A 22,770-nucleotide genomic window follows, 5' to 3' on the forward strand; every position below is an offset into this window, starting at 1 on the left:
TTTCCTTAATTGGGAGCCAGTGGGCTAGTTTTCTGGCCTCCGAGATGTGTTCTCTTTTAGCAATGCCTTGGGCTGCACGGAGAGCACTGTTCTGTATGACTTGTAGCCTTTCCAAATTTTTGTTGGAGGTTCCTAGAAAGAGTACGTTGCAGTAGTCTAGCCTGGAGCCAGTGATGGCTCTGGCTATGTTTGTGCAGTTCTCTTTGGAGAGAAAGGGCCTGACTGCGTTGATTAGTTTAGCGTGACATGCAGCTGAGGAGGCTATTGCATTGACTTGTCTCTCCATGGATAGGTTGGAATCCAAATAGACTCCAAGGGTTTTGACTGAGTCTGAGACAGGTATTTTGATGGTGTTGATGGTGAAGTGACTGAATTGGGAGTCTAGATTTCTTAGTGTGTCGGTGGAACCTATCAGGAGGAGTTCGGTCTTATCGAAATTGAGGCATAGTCCATTGTCTGCCATCCAGGCTTGAATGGTGTTGTAGAGGTTAAGGGTCAAGGAGTCAGTGTCGTAGTTGCCAGTGAGGGTAAGGAGGATCTGGGTATCGTCAGCATAGTTAGTGTACGAGATACCCATAGCGTCGAGGATGAGGAAGAGGGGCCGTGTGAAGATATTGTACAGGGTGGGAGAGAGGCAGGAGCCTTGGGGCACACCACAGAGTATGAAGGAGGGTGAGGCGGAGGCTAGGTCAGAGAATACTTGCATGGTTCTGTCTTGTTGGAAGGAAGTGATCCATGCAGTGGCGTCAGGGGAGAACCTGGCAGTGGAGGAGAGGTGGTGGCATAGGACGTTGTGATCTACAAGATCGAAAGCCGCGGATTAGTCAAGAAGTAGGAGAAGTGTTGGTTTGCCCATGTCTCTGGCATCGTCCATCTGGTTTTTCAGGTCCAGTAAGGCGATTTCAGTCCCGTGTCTGGGGCGGAAGCCAGATTGACGGAGTCCCAGGAGTTTGTTCTCTTCAATGAAGTGCTGGACCTGCAGGTAGGCTGCTTTCTCCAATATTTTGAGGAGGAAAGGGACAGTGGTGATAGGTCTGTAGTTGTTAGGGGATGTTGGGTCAAGAGTTGTTTTTTTTAAGAGAGGGTGGACCCAGGCTTCCTTGAGGGAAGCGGGGACTTTCCCTGTGGCAAAGGACGCGGCTTACATCAAGCCACTCCTAAAAAATGAAACGGGAAGCGCTGAAGACCCACCCCACCAAATACAGACCTTTATCTAATCTACCCTAACCAGCGAAGCTACTGGAGAACCATGCTTACAAAATCCTACTCAACCACACAGAAACAGAGTACTCGACTGATCGCAAGTCAGCTTCAGACCCATGAAAGTAACAGATGTGGGGGGCTGGTGAAGTTCTAATGGAGAGATCAGAAATGGGGGCAAGGAGCGCGTTAGAAAAGTGCCGATTTAATAAATTGATATGCTTACTAGGTGGACTTGTTGGACTGGAATATAGGAAAGTAAAAGGAAGCCATGATCTACAAATGCGCTGCGAACGATGGCCAATATAGGAGACGCCGGATGTAGACGACCTATCCCCAGTAGGCAGAGTAATTGAAGCGCCAGTAGGGCGACATATCTCTGCTGTGCCCCGAGTACAGGCGAGAGCCAAGAAAAGGGCTAGATGCAGGGGTGCCTGAGATCCAGGGATGGAGCTGGGCACCAGTAGGGGCAAACGTAGGGAGTTGAGGACTAAGTTGGGGTTCGGGTAGGGAGGCGGAGGGGGGAGGTTGGGGAAGTTGCAGTGTTTATAGCAGGGGAAGTTTAAATTGGGGAACGAGCTTACATGCAATTGTAATTGCACTCTGGGTAGGGGCAAGGAAGATACCGAAGGGGGGGCGGGAAGTGGCTGGAATATGGGGGACCTTAAGGTAGTCTCTTCGAATGTCAGGGGGCTCAACAGCTACCTAAAAAGAAATAGTCATGATGTACTTGAGAAGGCAGAACATCGACATAGCCCTCCTGCAGGAGACGCACCTCACAAAAGAAAAATTAGAGGTGATCCAGAAGAAATGGAAGGGGACTGTCATCGGGGCAACCTACTCGGCATATGCCAGGGGGGTGTTTACATGGGTAGCGCTGCAAGTCCCATTTCAATTACTACAGTTCACATTTGATGCGGACGGGAGGATGGTGGCGATACGGGGGCTGGTGGAAAATAAAGAAATTTGCATAATAAACACATACGCCCCGAATCAGGACACCGTGACATACTTCAAGACCCTGTACAATAAATTGAGCTTGTATATGGGGGCGGGTGTGGCGATCTGGGGTGGAGACTTTAATTGCACATTAAACCCGAAAATACAGGTCGGATAATAAACAAGACAGGCCCGCCCCTGCAGCCAAGGCCCTACGGGCTCTGTTGACAGATTTCCGACTGGATGACACATGGAGGGTGCACCACCCACAGGATAGACAATATTCACATTACTCTGCCCAACAAAACTTGTACACGAGATTAGACTACATGTTCACAACACAGGAAATGATAGCAGTAGTAGTACAGACCGAATACAAGGCAAGGGTCCTATCAGACCACTCGCCACTGCTCTTAAAATGGCAATACCGACCCCCAAGAGCCAAGATACCAACTTGGCGACTCAGAGCTGAAGCATTAAAGGATACGATGTTTAGCGAGAACCTGAGGGAAGAGATTGTAAGGTATTTCGAGACCAATACTGGGAGCGTGGAGTCGGCTGGTACATTATGGAAAGCCTTAAAGGTGGTGGTGAGAGGGATAGCGATAGCTAAATCCAAGGGGTTGCAGGGGGGCATACTAAGAGACCTGCTGCAGGAAGAAACCAAACTAGAGATAACCTTGAGTAAGAGAGAGAGTACGAAGCAAGATGCCGAAATTATAAGCCAACTGCAACAGGAATACGCAGAACGGTGGGCGAGACTATGTAATTTGAACTATAAAAAGTATGTAGAAAAGCAACACGTGAGAGGAGACAAACCGGGAAAGGTGCTGGCATTGTTGTACAAAAGGGAGATCCCAAGACCCATGATCAGAGCAATGGGGGAAGATGGGCAGGTAGCAGACACCCAAGAGGGTATTAATCGGGAGTTCTTTGAGTACTATCGGAAATTATATGGGGGGCAATGAAGGGAGGGATATCTGGGAAATAATGATACACTGGAGGACATAGGCCTGCCACGAATAAGTGCGGAGGAGCGAGAGGACCTAGATGCCCCGATCACACTAGAAGAGGTGGTAGTGCAGCTACCCACTAGTAAGACTCCAGGGGCTGATGGGCTCCCCAGTGAATTTTATAAAACGTACAAAAGCAAGGTGCTTCCCCCGCTGCTAACAATGCTAAATGAGGCATACGAGACAGGACGGCTACCAGAGTCCCTAAGAGAAGCAATTATTATCCCACTCCCCAAACCCAACAAGCCAGGTAAGCATTGTGGATCGTTCAGACCGCTATCGATGTTGAATCAAGATAGCAAAATACTCACAGCGGTATTGGCAAATAGAATGAAACGGATCATTAATAAATTAATACATAAAGATCAAACGGGATACGTCCTGCGCAGGAACATATCTGACAACCTTAGACAACTTCACCGGGTTATAGAATACACAAAAGAAGACGCTGGTGAAATGGCTATGGTATCACCAGATGCAATTAAGGCCTTTGACTCAGTCAAATGGCCATGGCTGTTTGCAGCTTTGCCACACTATGGGATAGGACATGGGTACCTCAAATGGGTTAAACTACTGTATAGTGCACCGGTATACAGAGTAAAAACGGGAGCTATCATTTCCGGAAGATTGCAGCTGAGCAGGGGCACTAGTCGGGGATGCCCGTGGTCTCCGATGCTTTACATCCTAGCACTGGAGCCCCTGGCAATATGCCTGCGACAGCAGTACGAGGTAATCGGAATCAGAATAAAAGGGGAGCCGCACTTAATTTCACTATATGCAGATGACATGCTGCTGTATTTAAGATACCCTGAGGAAAATCTCCAATATATCTTGGAGGTGATGGAGAGATTTGCACTGTTATCCGGAATAGCAGTGAATCCCAGAAAATCATGCATATTCCGACTAGGGAGGTATGTAGGAATCCCACACAACCAATTACCGGTCTTACAAATGCCATGGGAGCCAAACACGTTTAGATACCTGGGAATAGATATTTATCACTCGGTAGAAGCGGAACATCCGCACAACACCGACAAAGCGGTACAGAAAATCGAAAATAGTATGAGGTTCTGGTCCAAGCTCCCCTTGGCAATGATGGGAAGAGGGGCTGCTGAAGATGGTGGTATTACTGAGACTATTACATTATTTTGGGAACATGCCATGCCTTATACCGGGGCGTTTCTTTATGAAACTACAGAGCATATGCAGGGGATTTTTATGGCATGGGATTAGGAATAGAATTGCCCTTTGGAAGTTGCGGAATACACATGATAAAGGGGGGATAAAACTGCCAAACTACGAGATCTACTATCTAGCTAGTCAACTACAATATGTGGCCAAATGGTTATCAGAAGACCCCACCTCAGAATCGAGACTGTTGAGATCAGAATGTGCCCCGTTTTGCCTTAAAGAGATTATATGGCTGCCCAAATCAGAGTTGAAAGAGTGCTCAAAGATGCTGGTGCGGGCCCCCGGATGGGAAGTATGGTTAAGAGCATGTCAGGCTATGCAGAACCCAACCCTGTGCTCGCCACAGATACCGCTGGTCGCACTGGCAGGAGGGGATGAGCAACTAATGAAGACAATTAGGAGGCACGGGAAACCAGTGGGTATTGTAACAATGGGAGACATATGGCAAGAAGGGGGAGATAAAGGTATTCGGGGCGTTGGCGGAGGAAACAGGGTTAAATGAGGGACAATATATCACATACAACAGAATGGTATGGCGGATTAAAGAGACCTGGTCGGAAGTAACACTAGACGAGCAACCCGACCCTACCATAGAAACGATATACGATATAGCAGAAGGGGGGCATGAGATATCCAGATTATACAAACTATTGATGTCCAAAGTGGGGAAAGAGGTGCCACAATTAAGACATAACTGGGAAGAAGAGGTGGGCGAGCCCATGAGTGATGGGATGTGGGAGCGGGCCCAAGGGTACCATAAGAAAGTGTCAAGGAACGCAAGGCTACAACGAATACAGCTATATATAACCCACAGGGCATATATGACTCCCCAAAAAGTTGCTAGATTCAAGAACGCAAAAAGGCAGACATGTCCCAAATTTGGGGAAGAGAACAAGGAGATGACGCACATGTTTTGGGCATGCTCAGAAATTGGGGAAATTCTGGGAAGAAGTAGCCCACCGGCTAGATGAAAAGGGGATCAAAATAAATTTAGGATCAGCGTGGGCATGTTTGGTAGGAGGATTCCCTAGGCCACTCCAACTAAAACCTGTGAGCAAATTAAAAGACTTGGCGTACATGCTTGCCAAGCGTAGAATAGCCATGGGATGGAAGGCATGCAATAGACCTAGGATAGAAGTCTGGTGGAGAGACCTCCAAAAATGGACTGAAGCTGAAACAGCAGTATGGCAGGAATCGGGGTGCAGAGGAGGGGAGGAAGAAGCAGAATCCCTGACGGCTTGGAAGCACTTAGTAGCCACATTATACGGGCACACCCCGGACTGGTCGAGCGACCAGGACTCAGATGAGGACATTGAAAAGGAACCCCTGAAGAAGAAACAAATGCAAATTAGGAAGCAGAGTAGGCTTGGATGGCGGTGTGGTAAGGGGTAGGCAGCAGACATGAAAATATAAATGCACATTTTTGAAATATAACGTTATGTACTGTAAGTCTGTTGTATATTGTTTTGGTTGTAATAAAATCAATAAAAATTGTTTAAAAAATGAAAGTAACAGAATTATCTTTATGGAACAACCTAAAAATAAATGCAGACACCAGCTCACAATCTGCCCCCCCCCCCACTACTCAACGTATCAGCCGCATTCGACACAATGAGACACACAACCCTAATAGAGAGACTGGAGGAATGTGGTGTAAAAGACTCCACTTTACAATGGCTAGAATCTTTCCCCACTACGGAACTGAAAGACCTTACATACTACCATTTACCTCTAACATGTCTCCTGTGGCGTACCATAAGAGTCCAGCCTCTCCTCACTCCTCTAAAACATCTACATGTCCCCTTACTGAAAATGATCCCCAACTCCTCAACAAGATAGCCACGACCCAAACAATACCCTCAACAATTGTCTCACCGACATATACAGCTGTATGACAACCTACAACCTCCAGCTAAACGTGAACAAAACAGAAATGATGATCTCACCCCCAGAGGACAACTCAATAGACACACAACTAAACTGGCCAACTGGCATAGGAACCCAACCGGAAGCATACGCTGTGAAAAAAAAACCATGGGAGTACTCGTGGACAATGGACTTTCATTATAAATTACAAGTCAACGCTATAGCAAAGAAATGCTTCTATCTCCTACGACTACTTAGAGGGATCCTCTCCTTCCCACACAGAACTCTCGCAATCTCCCTAATATTATCAAGAATCAACTACGCAAACAGCTTCTACCTTGGAATGCCAGAACGCTCACCAAAAAATTCCATCGTGCCAAAACCACTGCAGCAAGGATACTCCCGAGACTAAACTTAAGAGACCAAATCGCACCAGCCCTGAGAAGCCTACACTGTCTCCCAGTAAAAAAAAATGCATTAATTTCAAAGCCATCTGTATCGCCCACAGATCATTGCACAGACAAGGAGCGGGAATTCCTTCAGGCCAAGATCGATGACTATCAACCGGGAAGAGACCCTAGATCAAGCGACAACCTTCAAAACAAAACAATATGAAAAAAGGAAATCGAAGGAACCGCATTCTCGCATTTAGTTGCCAATCTATGGATTTCAATCCCGAAGGAAATGAGAATGACCGAAGACTATCTTCCCTTCAGAAAATGACTGAAAACCAGATTATTTAACTGTTAGGAAAGATTTCCATTTGTGGATCATGTTCCCTCCAGTTGTGTACCCCCAACCTTTTGCTGTTGTCTGACCACCCTAGCCTAATTCATTTGCCAGTGGAGCCCAGCCTTCTGCTTTACTCAGCTGGGCTTTTGCTCATTTTGTTATGGGGAAACTGACATGCCCTTAAGACAGGCAGTACTGGGAGACTGTTTCCCTTAGTCTTTCACTTTATTGCTATTTCGTAGTAACATTTTATCCGTACACAAAGTACCTTAAAGTACAGTGCGCTGGGGCCTTCTTTTCATTTTTAGACCCTAGACGCCCTTAAAGGATTTTTCGGTGCATGCACAGGTGTTCCTTGGACAGAGCTGGTGGCAGCTGTTATATTTTCAACTATTTTTAAGGGTTCATAACCGCGTTTGACCCAGGACAGTGACCAATGCCTAAAATGGCCATGCCACGAGGACCTTTGTCCTGTCCTTTGGCCATCTTGTCCTTTTGCCTTCCCCAGGTCGAGCAGACCCGGGAAATTCCTTATTTGGTTATGCAGACATCCACGAAAATCAAAGCTTTTGCAGGCTTCTGCATGCCTTGTGTGTGTGTGGCTCCAGTATATGGACTGGAGCTGTCTAGTTTCAATACACAACCTGGGTGCAAGGATTTCTGGTGTGCTGGAATAACTGGGACCACCGTGGTCTGTGATTGGTTCACGTCTGGGATGGCTGCATGTGAGCTGATCTCTCATTGGTTTTTCTTCATTTTGGCGTGAAGGAGATTTTGGATAAGAGGAGGCATTTTACACCCATTCCAGTTTGATCTTCTGAGTTCACACTAAACTTAGCAAAGGAGCCAAGTATCCCCAATCAATGAAGCAGATCTGTGGAACCGCTGGTGACCCTCTGGAAGGTTTGGCACCCTGACCCTGCTATTGTCCCGTCAAACTCCCTGTTTCTGATCAAACCTAGGAGGCCTGCAAGGGCGCTTCGACCCATTGGAATAGTGGGACCAACTATTCTCGGCACCTCCAGCTTAACCTGAAAACAAGCCTCTTCGGAAGTGTTCTTGGACCGCTCAGTGAACTGACCAGCTCGTATGAGACCTTTGCCCTGGAACAACTGCCGTCTCAAGAGTTTACTTGAGTCTTTGGAGACTGTAAACTCTGGGTATAAGGTACTCTCCCGCCGTGTTTCGAGCACTTAGCATTCCTAGGTCTGGAATTAGGAGTGTACGCCTGAACCCGAGCATATGCGGTCACCGGGTTGCCCAGCTGTGGCGACGAACTTCGTGGGTGTCTTGCTGCTGTGCCCCCCTGTGCCCTCAGACACGCAGCAGAACTGACCTGATCCCTTCATCAGGAGCGGAGAAATCCCCACTGTCCCATGACGGAATCATCCCTGGAATGCAGCCTCTGAAAGCCGCAGAGCTGTGCAACTGCAGGATTGAACCCGCGACCGAAGTGGACTTGACTGCCGAAGTTTGGTCCAGAATGCGCCGAGGGTCGATGAGTACTTGCAATCCTTAACGGTGGCCTCTGGCGCATCCATCCATTTTTACGCACAAGCGTCCTCTGAGAGCCACTCTTCATTATCGAGGTAGCCTGTGCTACCGAAAGAATTCCCAATTATTGGATCCTTTTCTGCCCTCTTGGGGAGACACTCCTCTAATAGTGAGAACTTCTTCTTCACTGCCTCACCCACTTTCCTGTGTTGCTACAGCCCCTGAAAAAGACCCCATTTTGACTTAATTGGATGATCGCATGCGCCATTGAGCTCAATGCTCCACTCATTTTAGGGACTAGACTGCCTCTCAAGTTAGGGTTTGAATTGTGAAGGACTGCTTCAGATATTTGCACTGTATAAACTCTTTCTTTACAGGTTGTGGAACTGTACTAAGTAATATCCCTGTTGGCCATTGGTTGATGTATATATGTTTTCTAGATTAGTGTTGTGTTGGTGTTGTTATTACTGCTGAATAATTACTTTGTGTTTTACATAAAAGGCCTTTAATATATACACCTGACTGAGAGTAATTGTGTTATCGTTTACTGTGTGTGCACGCTCATTGTGGGCTTTCGATCAACCTCTCATCTCCTGAGACCTAGTCTTGACCACCGCAAATGCTCCTGTAATTACTCTGGCTTATCCAGAAGGTTACCCTGTTTGAAGAAACTAGGCTGGCCTTCTGAAACTCTGCCTACCGGGTCAGAGTTCAGAAATCCATCTTAACATTAATTCAAAATGATTAGTATAAAAGCGCCCTGCCAGCACTATCACTAGGGACCCAAAATAATCCAATGACAGTACGAACTCTGGAACACCAACACACCGTATCAACCACACACCCATCTCGCTCATTGTTCCTCTCCAGCATACCTCACACGATTTAACAGATCGGTCTCCCCAAACAGTCACACAACACGGACATTCATCATAAAAACAGAACTGCTGCAATCAAACATACCGGTCCCTGGATGTTGCCCTTCCGGACACAATAACTCCAGTGTGCACAATACAAACTCACCTAGAAAGCTGACCCGCACAGACGCCAGTTCCTCCTGTTTCTACAAACACCAACGGAAAAGCACATCCTCTATCGTACTCCCACTTCCCCCACTAACCTACCCAACCCACTTTTTTATAGAACCACGTGAGAGCCTGGAGACCATGCTAATGGTAACGGTGTGCGGTCAACTCAAAGTAGCATAACATAATCCTTACTAGGGGAAATGCAGGCATTGAGGCATATATGTCACAGGTGTAATCCTACAGTGGAATATTCTGGCATTTTGGGTAAAGACATCATTGGTGTGTCCTTAAAGGGGCAAATTCTGGCATTTTGGGGGGCAAAGACATTGAAAGTGTAACCTTACAGTGACGAATGCTGGCATGTCGGGATGTATCCCTCTCCAAGTCTCCTGCTGTGGTAGTAGCAGCTGATGGGCTTTTCTACCATTGAATAGGAGAGGGGAGGAGGGCTATGTTCCCCTTATGCCAGTGTAGCAGCTGAATGGGCTTTTCTACCATTGAATAGGAGAGTGGTGGGGGATGTGTTCCCCTATGCCAGTGTGGAAAGAGTGTGCAGGCAGGCAATTCTGGGAACTGATCCCTTTTCTGTATCATGAGCCTGAGCCCTTAATCAGTGTTTGGGGCTATGTGAGCAGAGTGGTGGGAGCTTGCCATCACGCGATATGAACCTAACATCCAGAGTGGTTGAGGAGGGAGTCTGAGAGTGCTCCGGTATAATAACACTGATAGATTTCCTCCTGCTGGAGTGGGAGGAAGGGGCAGTGGCACGGAGAGGAAAAGGAGAGCTATCTGTTAGCGTAGTGGGGAGGGAGAGCACCCTCTCCTGGCAGGTTCTGTCAACTGTCAGCTGTTTTGGAGGGGGTTTGGAGGGGGCCTCGGATTCCTTGGAGTCGCACCTTGACCATTTTCAGAGGCCTGGAGTGCCTTCGTCATGCAGCCCTAAACAAAGCAACCAGAGCTGGCACATGCGACTTATTCTGCTCTTACGTGACTAATGGGATCAGTCCCATGTCGTACCACGATAGGAATTTGTAAAGACTTATCAAATATGATTTTGCCCTAATTTGAAAAAGGCTATATCTAGCCAAAACATGTTTCATCAGCAGGGGCATAACATGCTATGAGAGCACTATTACATTTTAAAATCTAAAAAGAATTGGCGCTGTTCTCCAGGAGTCTTTTTTTTTTCTCTTTCGGATGTAGCGGTTTCTGGCTTTTATACGCTTACTCCTGTGAGACACGACGCACCACCCAACCAGTACGTTTAACATGACTACACAGATCATTAACTCAATGGGTATCTAAGGAGTCGCCTACAAGACCAGCCTCAAGAAAAGCCAAACCTTGTTTGATTGACTAAACAAGCAACGTTTACCATCACCAAAACATTTTTGTTTTGTTTCTCATGCCCCCCTGTGATGATGATGTTCTCTGCCTGACTCGACGTGCATGTGGAGGGAACCATGAGGGCTCTCTTTGATACAGGGCCCAGAGACAGTGTGAGGATGACCCCCTCCCCCTCCTCGTCACACCTCCAGTCACAGGGGGCAGGAGTTTGTCACATTGCTGGGATAACTACTCATGTCCTTTTTAAGAGACAAACAATTGTTAGTGGCAAAATCCAGCCAGCCCAACAAGGCCGAAATACGTGTCTGTGGTTGCTCTTGTTCAGAGGAGAATTGCTTAGTATTTCGGTGCTGGACTGTCCTTGTGGGTGGGACAAAGACTGATATGCGAAAGGATATTTTTCCTCTGTGAAGGGTGCGGTGAGCTACAACATGGTTGTAGACCCAGAAATTCCATATAACAGGTTATTTGACCCATGCTCGTTCTCAGTAGAGGGGCTCCCACATTCCATTCAAAGTGTTACTCTAACCAATCCTGCAAACGCAATGCGAAATACGTCTACCTGCAAGTCTGTATTAGACGCACAGCACTGGGGGAAGTTGAAGGGCATATATAAAGAGCTCCCAGTAGTGTGGTGAGGTTGGAGGAGACGTGCCGATCTGGTGAAAGCTGGAGAGTAGACAGGCTGGAGGAGGGCAGGAGACGAAAGGAGGCTAGTGCAAGAAGGAGGTGTAGGAGAGAGGTAGATTAGGGAAAAGTCATGGCGTGAACAAAGGAGCCAGCGACATTGCGGGATGTGGTGAAGAGGTACAGAGGAGGGAGAAGACGGAGTAAGCCCTGAGGAGAAGTATGTGTGGAGGGGAGTATAGGAATTGGAGCTAGTGGTAAAGTGGTGAGAAGAGGACGTGGAGGGGAATGCTCACATATGAGTGATAGGAGAATATAAGAGCGAAAGAGCAAGAAGGGCGAATGAGAGGAGTGGGAGCCAGAGACGGAGGGCAACACACAGCCTCGTTGAAGGGGTATATAAGGTGGTGTAAGGAGGTAAGAATACATGGCAAGGCATTGAGGAACTGATGCAGGAGCCAGTGGAGAATCCAGTTCCTAAATAAGGGATTATGAGAGGTCCTGGAGGTATATGGTGCTGTCTGAGCTCTGAGGTGGTGAATGCCAGGGCATTGGGGTAACAGAAAGCCAGGAACCTTGGTCAGTGACCTAGTCAGATGCCCCTGACCTGCCTTTGAACCCTCAATGCCTTTTTCGCCTCTGAAAAGCGATATGGGCCACTTGGAATGTGTTGGCGAACCACTGAATTGGAACTAGGAGCAATCAATGGCCTTTACCAGCAGCTACCATAGAGGAGGCAACGCAGCACTACTGATGTGCTTATCATAGTGGCTGACCTCCATCTCTCCAACATGACGTTGGACTATCACCTGCAGTTGGACTCCGCTCTCTGGTCACACCCTGATTTAATGTGCATAATCTTCCTTCTCACACCAAAGGGAACTTGCGCCTTTTTCCATCCTCCACTCTTAGCGTTACTGCTTTTTCTATTGTCCCCTCTACCTCTGACCACTAGCTCATCACATTCAACCTCTCCATCCTTCTTCCTCCGCCTCATTCTGCAATTATCAAATGGAAATTCAAACATGAATCCAAGAATCTTAATCAGATTGAGTTCCTCCTTCCCTCTAGCCTCCACTTGTCCACACTACTGAGCTTGTCTTCATCAAATTCAAAAATCCTCTGGCTACCTCCTTTGACTGCCAGCATCTTGTTTGCTCCATCACCCCTCTCGCCTCCAATTATGGATCTCCGAAGCCATACAACAGCTAAGGACAGTCATGCGCTTCCACCTACACTGCTGGTGTAAAATGGGCTTTGCTTCTCATATTACCACCTGCAAAGACTCTTCTTCTTTTACCCTCACTACTCTTCTTGACCCCGTCAAATCCACTTACTATACCAATTAAACAAAGTGGGAGCCCCTTTACTGACATTGAACATGGGTCCAATGCTTTGTTCTATGGAATTTCTTCCACTCGGAAGGGTCTGCAACCACGTTTTGGCTCACTGCACCCTTCACAGAGAAGAAATAACCATTTGCATATCAATCTGGTCCCACCCACCAGGGCAGTCCAGCACCGAAATGCTAGGCAATTCTCCTCTGAAGGAGAGTACCATCAGCAACACCAGATGCATGTTTCGCCTTGTTGGTCCTCTTCAGTGAGGTGTAGCTGAGCGTGTATAAGGCACAGTGAGCAGCGGGTTGACGTCTGGATTACCCTGGGTTACTTAGGGTGAAGCCCCAAGTTTTACAAATTAAGCAACAGTGTGGGATCCCAACTTATATGATACTAACTTTTTTTCCTGTCTTCACTTTCTCCCCTGTAAACTATCTTATGACCCACCAGGCCAACACCCCACACCCAAGATTAGCTCCCTTTCCTCCACCCTCTCTGATTGAACCCCTCCTCCTTTAATTCAATAAATAAAACCAAAAATGCGACCAAAACACTGGCGTAACATGGGCCCCCGCAACCCCTGCGGTGCGGGGGGCCCCGCGACCACATGTTGTAGAAGGGTGCCCCACTTGGAGTAAAAAAAAAAAGAAATACATTTTTTTATTTTTTTTTTTAACATTTTCTTTTTGAATTCACTCTGCATTTCTATAGAAATGATTTCTGTAACAGAAATAATTTCTTTATGAAGCCAGAGTGAATACAAAAAGTCCAGTAGCTACCCCCTCCCCATGACAAGAAGACCCTAGGCTGGAGTCCTCCATGTCATGGGGTGGGGGAAGCCCTATGACTTCAAAAATAAATAGTTTATTTTTGAAGTCACTCTGCCTTCATAAAGAAATTATTTCCGTTATGGTTCAGTCCTTAACGGAAATATTTTCTTTATGAAGTAAGAGTGACTTCAAAAAGAAACAATGGGCCTCATTACGAGCATGGCGGTAGCCGTGCCTGTATGGCAGGCACGGCTACCGCCATGCTCGCTACCGGCACCACCTCCCGTGATTGGGCAATAACAAGCCCATTACAAGATGAATGGGCCGGTAATTGCCCATTCGCGGGTGGCGGTATTGTCGGGCTTCCGATCCCCATTCTGCCCTATAGGGCAGAATGGGGGTGGGGAGCATGGTTGCGCCGGCACCGTTGATAACGGTGCCAGCGCAATTACAAGTTATGCTCGCGGGTGCCGCACTGCCCGCCAGGTAAGACCTGGCGAGCTGTCGGGAACCCGCGAGCAGAACTCGTAATGCGACGGGACGGTATGAACGGTGCCAGTGCCTTACCAGCACCGTTCATACCGTCACCACCAGGGTCCTAATGAGGCCCAATGTATTTTTGAGGTATTATGGCTCCCCTCAACCGATGACGTGTGCGTGTGTGAGTGTATGGTGAAAGGATGCACACTGAAATGTATGGGTGGCTGCCTGGGTGTGCCTGTATGGTGAAAATGTCCACACTTAAGTGTATAGGTGACAGCCTGTGTGAGTGTATGGTGAAAGGGTGCACACAAATGTATGGGTGGCTGGGTGTGCGTGTACGGTAAAAGGATGCACACATAAATGTGTGGGTGGCTGCCTGGGTGTGCCTGTATGGTGAAAGGGTGCACACCTAAATGTACGGGTGGCTGCCTGGGTGTGCCTGTATGGTCAAAGGGTGCACACTTAAATATATGGATGGCTGGGTGTCCGTGTGTATATATGGTTGATGGTGTGTGTGCTTGTGTTCAGGGGCGCAACAAAACCTACATTTCAGGGGGGCTAACTTTTCAAATGTTGGGAGAGGTGCTAACTTCACGTGTGGTGGGGAGGAGCAAACTTATTTGTGTGGGGACATCTAACGTCTTTACGCATTTTAATGAGACTATTCTAGTGCAGCTTCAATGATAGAAGCAGTTAACTCTCTCCTATAGGTCTGAAAGCACCCACTTATGGGCTGCTGTGAGAATGACTGGTCTCCTGTTTCCGCTCTACCATTCCAATCACTCCCCTGGCATGCAAGTACTAAACCCACATCAAAATTTCAATTGCTTAAAAAATGTGGCATTTGAATGCAGGTACTAACAGTGAAATGATGTACATTAGTAATTGCTGGGCTGGGCCCTTGTTAATGGCAAAACCCAGGTGCTGTTTAACATCTGTGTCCTTTTCTGTCCGGCAACTGCTCTGAAGGTTAGCCAGGTCAAGTCAACATAGCCCACAATTTCAGTGGGGGGTGGGTGGGACGGAGTGCTGAAGCCCAGTCAGCTCAATGGTGTTCCACCACTACTTGTGTTTAATGCCTTGATTAATTATTGGTAATCTTCTTTACACCTAGCCCTATTCTTCCTCATCCCAGTACTTGTGTATGAGGCAGTACTTGTGTATGAGGCACTATGCCTCATACACAAGTACTGGGATAAGGTAGAGCTACATGAAGGTAATGCTAATGCCTGACTTAGCTACCTGTAATCTTCATTACTCCTAGTCCCACTCTTCCTCCAGCCTCATAAGTAAGGGAGCCTCATAAGTAAGAACTGGGACAAGGAAGAGGGACGTGGCGGTAATTCTGGGCCAATGAGCCGATTTTGGAGGTTTGGGTAGGGGATGGCAGGGAGAAGAGATGGCAGGGAGAAGAGATGTGTGTGTGGGGGGGGGGGGGTTGTGCAATAAATCATAATGGTCATCCATGTCCATGCTAAGCAGGCATGATATGTGGTATTAGTGGCTAGAGAGGCATTCTGGTGCAGCCAGTCTAGTCATTCCTCAGTTTGGTATGACTTTTTTTAACTGGGAATTTCTGATAAAGCAGTCCTGCTAAGTGTAATTACCTGGCTAGACTGGCATTTGGGTTCTGCCAGTCTAGCCGTTTCTTACTGTGGCACTGTATATGGTTCTGGGCATCTGTGATACAATGATATGTTATGATATGATAAGTCATATATAACGCACCTGTACACAAGTGTTTTTAGTCACGACAAGACAAGAGAAGGAAAACTGAGGGAGGACAAGACAAATGACCTTACTAAGCCTTGTGTCATTCAGATCGAGAACAAGAAGTGCAAGGGGAAAGGGAGGGGGGAAGTGCAAGGGAGAGGGGAAGGGAAAACAGGGCAGAAATGCACTGAGTAAGTGCCGCCAGGGCAGCGCGGCTCTGGGTAGTGCAAGGAGAACAAGGGACTGTAGGGTTACAGTTACAGCCCCTAACTGCGTGGTAGACCTGGAGGCAGTGCAAGGGTGACTGATCAAGAAAGAGCCTGGACTCGGTGAGACATAGGGTAGCCAAGCAACCAGTTGCTACAGCAGACAGGTAGGTCAGCAGGGGAGGGAGAGAGAGAAAGCAGAGGAGAAGAGGAACGTTTTGAGCTGCTTCCGGAACCTCAGGTGGTCCGGCTCAAGTTTGGGAGGGTCAAGGAGGCCATTTCAGAGGGAGGCGCCTGCAGGGGGGAAGGATCTACCCCCCCACTCTCTGCCTGGAGAAGTATCTAACCCTTAGGGCTCGAGAAGGAAGGTATTTTGGAAGATAGCGTTGGATGTAGTGCAGATACGAGCCCCAGAAAGCCTTGTGGACAATGAAAAGGGTCTTGAACTTGATCCTTGCAGCCACCGAGAGCCAGTGGAGAGATTTCATGGCTGGAGAGATACAGTCCCTGGGCTTGAGGCCAAGGATAAGTCTCGCAGTCCTGTTCTGGATTAGTTGCAGAGGGTGCAGAGTAGGGGAAGGCAGATTGAGAAAGTGGCTGTTGCAGTAGTCCAGCCTAGAGAGAACCAGAGCTCTGGAGACAGTGAGCCTCTGGGGGAAAGTGAGAAATGGAAGAGTCCCTTTGAGGAGGTGCAGCTGGTAGTGGGATTTTTTCGCGATGTCTGAGATCTGAGGAGAGAAAGAGAGAGTGGAGTTGAAGATGACACCAGGAATGAGCGAGAGAGGAGAGTAGGCTGAGGGGAGCCTAAAGGAAAGCAGAGTGTCATTCGCACAAGACTGTAAGTTAGAGGAGAAGTAGAGATCAGGTGGGTCAAAGGAGCCAAGTAGAGGTTGAAAAACCACGGTGAGAGGATAGAGCCCTGGAGAACGCCACATGTAGAGAGAGGTGGCGGAGTGAACGGGACAAAGTTGGACCTGCGAGGGGCGGTCCAAGAGGAAGGAGGTCAGCCACTCCAGGGCCTGATCCATGATGCCCAGTTTCTCACGAAGTCAATTGATCAGGATGGCGTGGTTGACCGTGTCGAAAGCAGAGGAAAGTTCCAGGATGCTGGGGACAGAAGGAATGCTGGAATCAAGGTTAGAGATCAGATCTTCACAGGTGTTCAGGAGAGCAGTTTCCGTGCCTCTGGTAGCTCTTACGCCAGACTGATGGTCATGGAGACAACCAACAGATTCACTGTGGAGTGTAAGCTGGCAGTTGGCCAGCTTTTCCAAGAATTTGGGAGAGGGGAAGTTCCAGTGCCAAAAGAATGATTACAGAAATCGGACAAGGCTGGATCGTGTCAATGTAGTCCTTGATGGTTCTGGAGGAGCAGGCGAGCACCTGTTTGGACGACACTTCCATGGATGGGCCTTGTCTAGAAACCTTGTCAGCTGTTAGAGAGAAAGAGGAGAAAGGAGGAGGAGAGGGAGAGATGGCCAAAGGGGGACGAGAGAGGAAGAGGAGATAGTGGGCAGGATGTCCTGAGCTTTAGCGGAGAAGCAAGAGGCCAAAGCCGTACAGAGGGCCTGTTGAGGGAACAGGAGAGGTAGAAACCGCAACAGGATTGGCCAGTTCTTTGCAGATTTTAAAGAGTTTGGCTGTGTTGTTAGAGGCCGTAGAGACGCAGACTTGAATGTGTGCTGTGTTCTTGATGAGTCTTATTGCTTCGACTGGCATTTTTGTGCAACCAGTCTAGGTATGTCTAAATGTTACTGTAATGTTATTATGTGTCTACACTAGTCTACATTGTGCAGCCACTTGGACATGTTTTTATTGTGGCATGGCATTTTTAATAGCAAAGCATTAATGTTCATGTGCACTGTTGGTGACTTGCATGTTTTGGATTGCTGTTACCCTACACAACAATAGTAAACACTGTGGCTTTTTAGTCCATTTTTCTCAGAAAGTGTCTGTATATTGCATTAAAACACATATTTATATCTTTCTCCTAGTGCAGTGTGTGGCATACCCCTTCAGCAACACGTTTGTGCGTATTGTGCAAGCGTGGTAATCTAGGGCGGCCCAGAGTGTGGCACGACTCGTGATTTGTTGCCGAGTTGGGGGAGCCCCCTCAGCATGGCTTGCAGGGGGGCCCTCAGAGCTTGTGTTACGCCACTGGACCAAAAAGTTGGTAGACCAGAAGAACATTTTGCGATGGTTCTGTTTCAGAAGTCATCTGGTTTTAGGAATATTTAATTTTAAAATAGACCTGAACTTTATATAATAGGTTTCGTTCTATTTCCTTCTGAAGTGGTTTTAGTCTCCTAAAATGGATGTTCAAGAAATGATAATGGCAAAGTTGTCAAAGTGATACATCAATGACACGATGGCCATTTGTTGGCTTTTCAGGGATGGATTTCTAGGCAACTCATGATTCTTCAGCAATGATCTCGGTGTGATGGACTGTATACTGAACCATAAGAGACCCCCAATTGGATTGGTCTACTTTCCCTTGGAGAGATTACCAGCAGTGACTTGCCTCTGATATTTTAGTACCTTATCCATATAGGCGTTTTCCTAGAAAGATTGATGTGTGAAGAGCAATATTTGGAAATAGTATTTCAGGTGCAAGCACAATAAACAGTGGATTTCAGCTACAATATTATGCCTAATTTGATGACCCTTTCCTCTAGAACACCCCACTTGATGATTAGACTAATTCTGAGTTCCTCCCAGTATTTTTGAAGTGTTTCCATTATGACTCTTTGAATTCTTCTAAAAATGTAAAAATAATCTTCTTAGACACAAATCCAGGCTCAGAAATGTGTTTTAATTGCTCCTTTTCCTCTGCAGAAACTTGGCGAGGTGGTGATTAAGTTCTTGGGGCGAGACCTGCAGCCCTCCTGCCAAGCCGCCTGCCTGGAAACCATCCGAATCCTATCCCGGGATAAACATGGACTGACTCCTTTCACCAGCAGAGCTTCCATGTATACTCTGGCCCGATATGCTGGCGTGGACTACTCTGAGGAGTGTGAAGTGTCCCTAATGCCGGACAGCGAGAGTGTGGTGGAAGCCCTCAAGGGTCTGTGCAATATTGTATACAACAGCCCAGAAGCTCAGCAGGTGGCCACAGAGCTGAGGCTGGTCAATGGCCTATCCCGCCGCCTGAAGCTGTACAATGAGACCAAGTCCTGCCATGAGAGCAAGTTCTTCGACCTTCGTCTGCTTTTCCTGTTGACAGCATTGCGTGTGGATGTGCGTCGTCAACTTGCCCAGGAGCTGCGGGGGGTCAGTCTGCTCACTGATGCCCTGGAGAGCACCTTGGCGCTCAAATGGGCCGATGTTTATGAGGTAGTGACGGACCGCTGCACCCCAGCGCTAGCAAAAGAGGAAACTGAATGGGTGATGGAAATTCTAAAGACCCTCTTCAATATCACCTTTGATCTCAACAGAAGAGAAGTGGATGAGGTGAGTATCAAAGAATAACAATAGAGCAATGGAAGAGTGAGTGAGTGCGACTAGGTATGAAGATTCTTGAGGGGAAAATGTGTATCACCAGGAATTCAATCTTGAAGATGTGGTCATATGCCAAGGGGGTTATTGAGGGATGAGGGTGCAATAAAGATCGGAGGCCATTGCATGGAAAGAGTGCTTTGAAGGCTTGAGGGGCATCCAAGGGTCCGCAAAAAAATGTAAGGGACATTGAAATCTGCAAAGGGTCACTTAACTATGTGACCACAGAAGGATTGGGGTTATTAAACGGTAAGTGGGAAAATTGGTGTGTAGAATATGCTCCTACCAAGGAACATGTTTTGTAGGACATTCCACACATTGTGGAAACCATTTCATGCTTGCGAACTCTAGGATTACAGGGTTCCAATAACCAGAGGGATGGCATTAGTAAAATCACACTTCCCATGGTCACCATGGGTTTAATCAAACAAATGACAGGCAGACTCCCTATCACCAGTTTGAAAGACTGGGCTCATTCTACAATTGTCTGCCCCTGTCCAGTAGTGACCTGTGAGAAAGGCAGGTTATTTTAACCACTTTCAAAACGTGGTGAGGTTACAGGTGCCCGTGAATGTACAGTACTGATGTGTGATTGATTCTGTGTGATATCTCCTCTTTATGAAGACCGCACAACAAAAAGACTGATTTATTTCATCTGTTCTGTGTGCGGCCATCAAAAGCAGAAATTGCACACTACTGGAGTTTGGGGGAGCGGGGAGAAATTACCCAACTACCTCAGGAAGCCAATTCCCTGTCCACCCCACCCCAGACATACTCATCCATACACACAAATATGAATGCACACTGTTTTACCCGCTGTCCCACACCCTCCCTCCCTTCCACACGACACAAACATTCCATCTCCTCCCCCACAGACACACACACACGCGCACATCTGCTTCTTCCAGCGGTCTGAATCTGCTACATATGTAGGCATTTGCTGAGCTTCACAAAAACAGTTCCGGTACAATGATTCTGCATCCTCTGTAAACCATCACTTTGAGTAGAAAGAGAATGCTGTCGTCTATAATATATTCAAACTGACAAGAAGAACGGTTTGTGTTTCTTGTTTTATTGGGCACAAGTATTCCAATTGCCACACCTGGGACGGCAAATTCAAACAGATAATTTCTTTTTTTTTTTTAATGTTTTTGGTTTATATAAACCTTTTATAAAAAAAAAAACTAAAGAAAGCATTACTTTATATTTAAAATACATACAATCGTAAAACAAGTAAAATAATAGTTAAAAGAGAAAAAAAAGAACATCTGTTTCTCAATTCATATTAGATATACATTTCCTAATAGGAGAACATTATAGACATTTCAGGCTACAACCAAAACAACTAAAACAGCATGGATGTTCGTCATCTAAAAAAGAGCACAAACATTCCTCAGATAAGTAACCACTCTGATATTTAGATTATCTTCACAATTGTGTAGCATTCTTGTCCAGATGATGTCCCTATTTACATTGGCAGTATCATGTACATATTTTGCAAAATACTTTACCCTTGCTGACTTTTGTCGGACATACAAGTAAAACATGTTGCAGTGATTCAACCATGCCTTCGACTCTACAAAATCTACACCACCTCCAATCATCTGAGTAGTTATTTCTAATGACATTAATTTGATTTGTTAATACAACGTTAAACCTGAAACGAATATAGTCATTTCTGATCTGTTTACTGGGATATTTGTGCAAATATCTTTCCATAGTTGGGTACCTTTTATAGACCGAGCAGGCTTGCCGGTACAGTGAAGATTCTGCAATTTTTTCCTTAGTATTTAGCCAATCAAAGCCCATAACACACTCTTTCACCCGCAATGGTTTGTTCTTTAAGGAGGCTACAGACATACCCAGCATTTTCAAACAATTGAACGTCTCCACAGTCAAAACTTGAATAAACGGATTTCCAGTATCCTGCCCCGCACATGAATACAATGACTCTTCAATCCCTGCGTTACACTTCCTCCACAGAGCTAATCTTTTCCATTTCACATTTGCAGCCAATGAGTTTAGTCCAAATTCATATCTAACCAATTCCCCTGGTATACATTTTGGAATAAAATAAAGAACTGTTTTCCATATGTATATGTAATTCTCAATGTAAGACAGGTCAGCCTCCCAGCTGATCGGTTGAAATTCAGCACCATAGGCCAAGCGAGGAATCATTTTTTTCAAGTAAAATTCCATGAGTGGAGCCATTGTAAATTTACCATATTTCATCTCTAGTGCTCTCATTTGCCGAATGGCGATGTCCGCCTTCAATTTTAATTGAGACTTAAATAAGGATCTCAAATTCGTACCTGAAATTACGAAGCCCAAGTATTTGAATAAAGGCATTGCTTTTAACTTGTTGTTACCACATATCCATGTGTAGCAGTTCTCCTTTTTATTGACTCTACCATGGCGGACTATCACAGTTTTAGAGGGATTCATTTTTAACGAAATTCCCTTAATAAAATCTTCAAAGGCTTTTAGTAATGTTTGTAGTCCTACCTTGGTAGTGTCAATAAGTAAAAAGTCGTGAACGTAAGCCATCCACGCCGGATGTATGTTCGCAATTCTGGGAGGAAGAAGGCCTTTGTTTGACAAGGCCATACCCGCACCACTTACGTATAATTTAAAAATCGTAGGTGCCAACCTACACCCTTGGTGAACACCATTGTAGATTTTTAATTCTTTCGACAGATTACCTTCTGAATCCAGTCTTACCATAACACCAGTGTCGGTATAGAGGGCCATTATTATGTCTATGAGAAACTATGGCATTTTCAAAGTTATCAATTTCTCCCATAGTGTAGCTCTATCGACAAGGTCAAAAGCGGAGCTTAAGTCCATTGATGCGACAAAAGTCGACCTGGCACCGTTCCTTAAGGATTGAGCTATGAGGCTATGTATCATCAAGCCCACACAGTCATTCCCAGTATGTTTCCTAATGCCAATCTGTCTCAAATCCAACATGTTGTTTTTTTCAATCCATATCTGGATATCTCTTAACACCAATGACGTATATAATTTAGATTCAGGGTCTGAAATCGCGATGGGCCTATAGCTTGAGGGACATTGACGAGAACCCTTCTTGAATATGGGTACAATTATGGACACCCTCCACGATTGAGGGATAGTTTTTGTAATTTGTATATTGTCGAATAAGACGAGCAGTATTTTTGCCCAAATCTCAGGGTCCCTCTTAAATGTTTTATTGGATAGATTGTTAGGATTAGGTGCCCCTAAGTTTTTAGATCTCTTTATTGAGTCAACAATGTCCCTCTCACTATATTCCAAAAGCCAGGGAGAGTTGTTTTTCCAGATTACCA

General features: G+C 46.4%; 1 protein-coding gene across 3 annotated transcripts in view; it reads left to right on the forward strand.

The window, feature by feature from the left end:
* LOC138452852 (synembryn-A) overlaps positions 1-22,770 on the forward strand; it is a 255,050-nt gene that overhangs the window by 81,145 nt on the left and 151,135 nt on the right. For all 3 annotated transcript variants that reach the window (XM_069605202.1, XM_069605203.1, XM_069605204.1), the window contains one exon: positions 18,785-19,399. In XM_069605202.1, the coding sequence (XP_069461303.1) occupies positions 18,785-19,399 (615 nt within the window). The remainder of the gene's footprint in view (positions 1-18,784; positions 19,400-22,770) is intronic.

This window comes from Ambystoma mexicanum, chromosome 1p (assembly GCF_040938575.1).
Source record: "Ambystoma mexicanum isolate Mex_15411 chromosome 1p, UKY_AmexF1_1, whole genome shotgun sequence".
NCBI lineage: Eukaryota > Metazoa > Chordata > Amphibia > Caudata > Ambystomatidae > Ambystoma > Ambystoma mexicanum.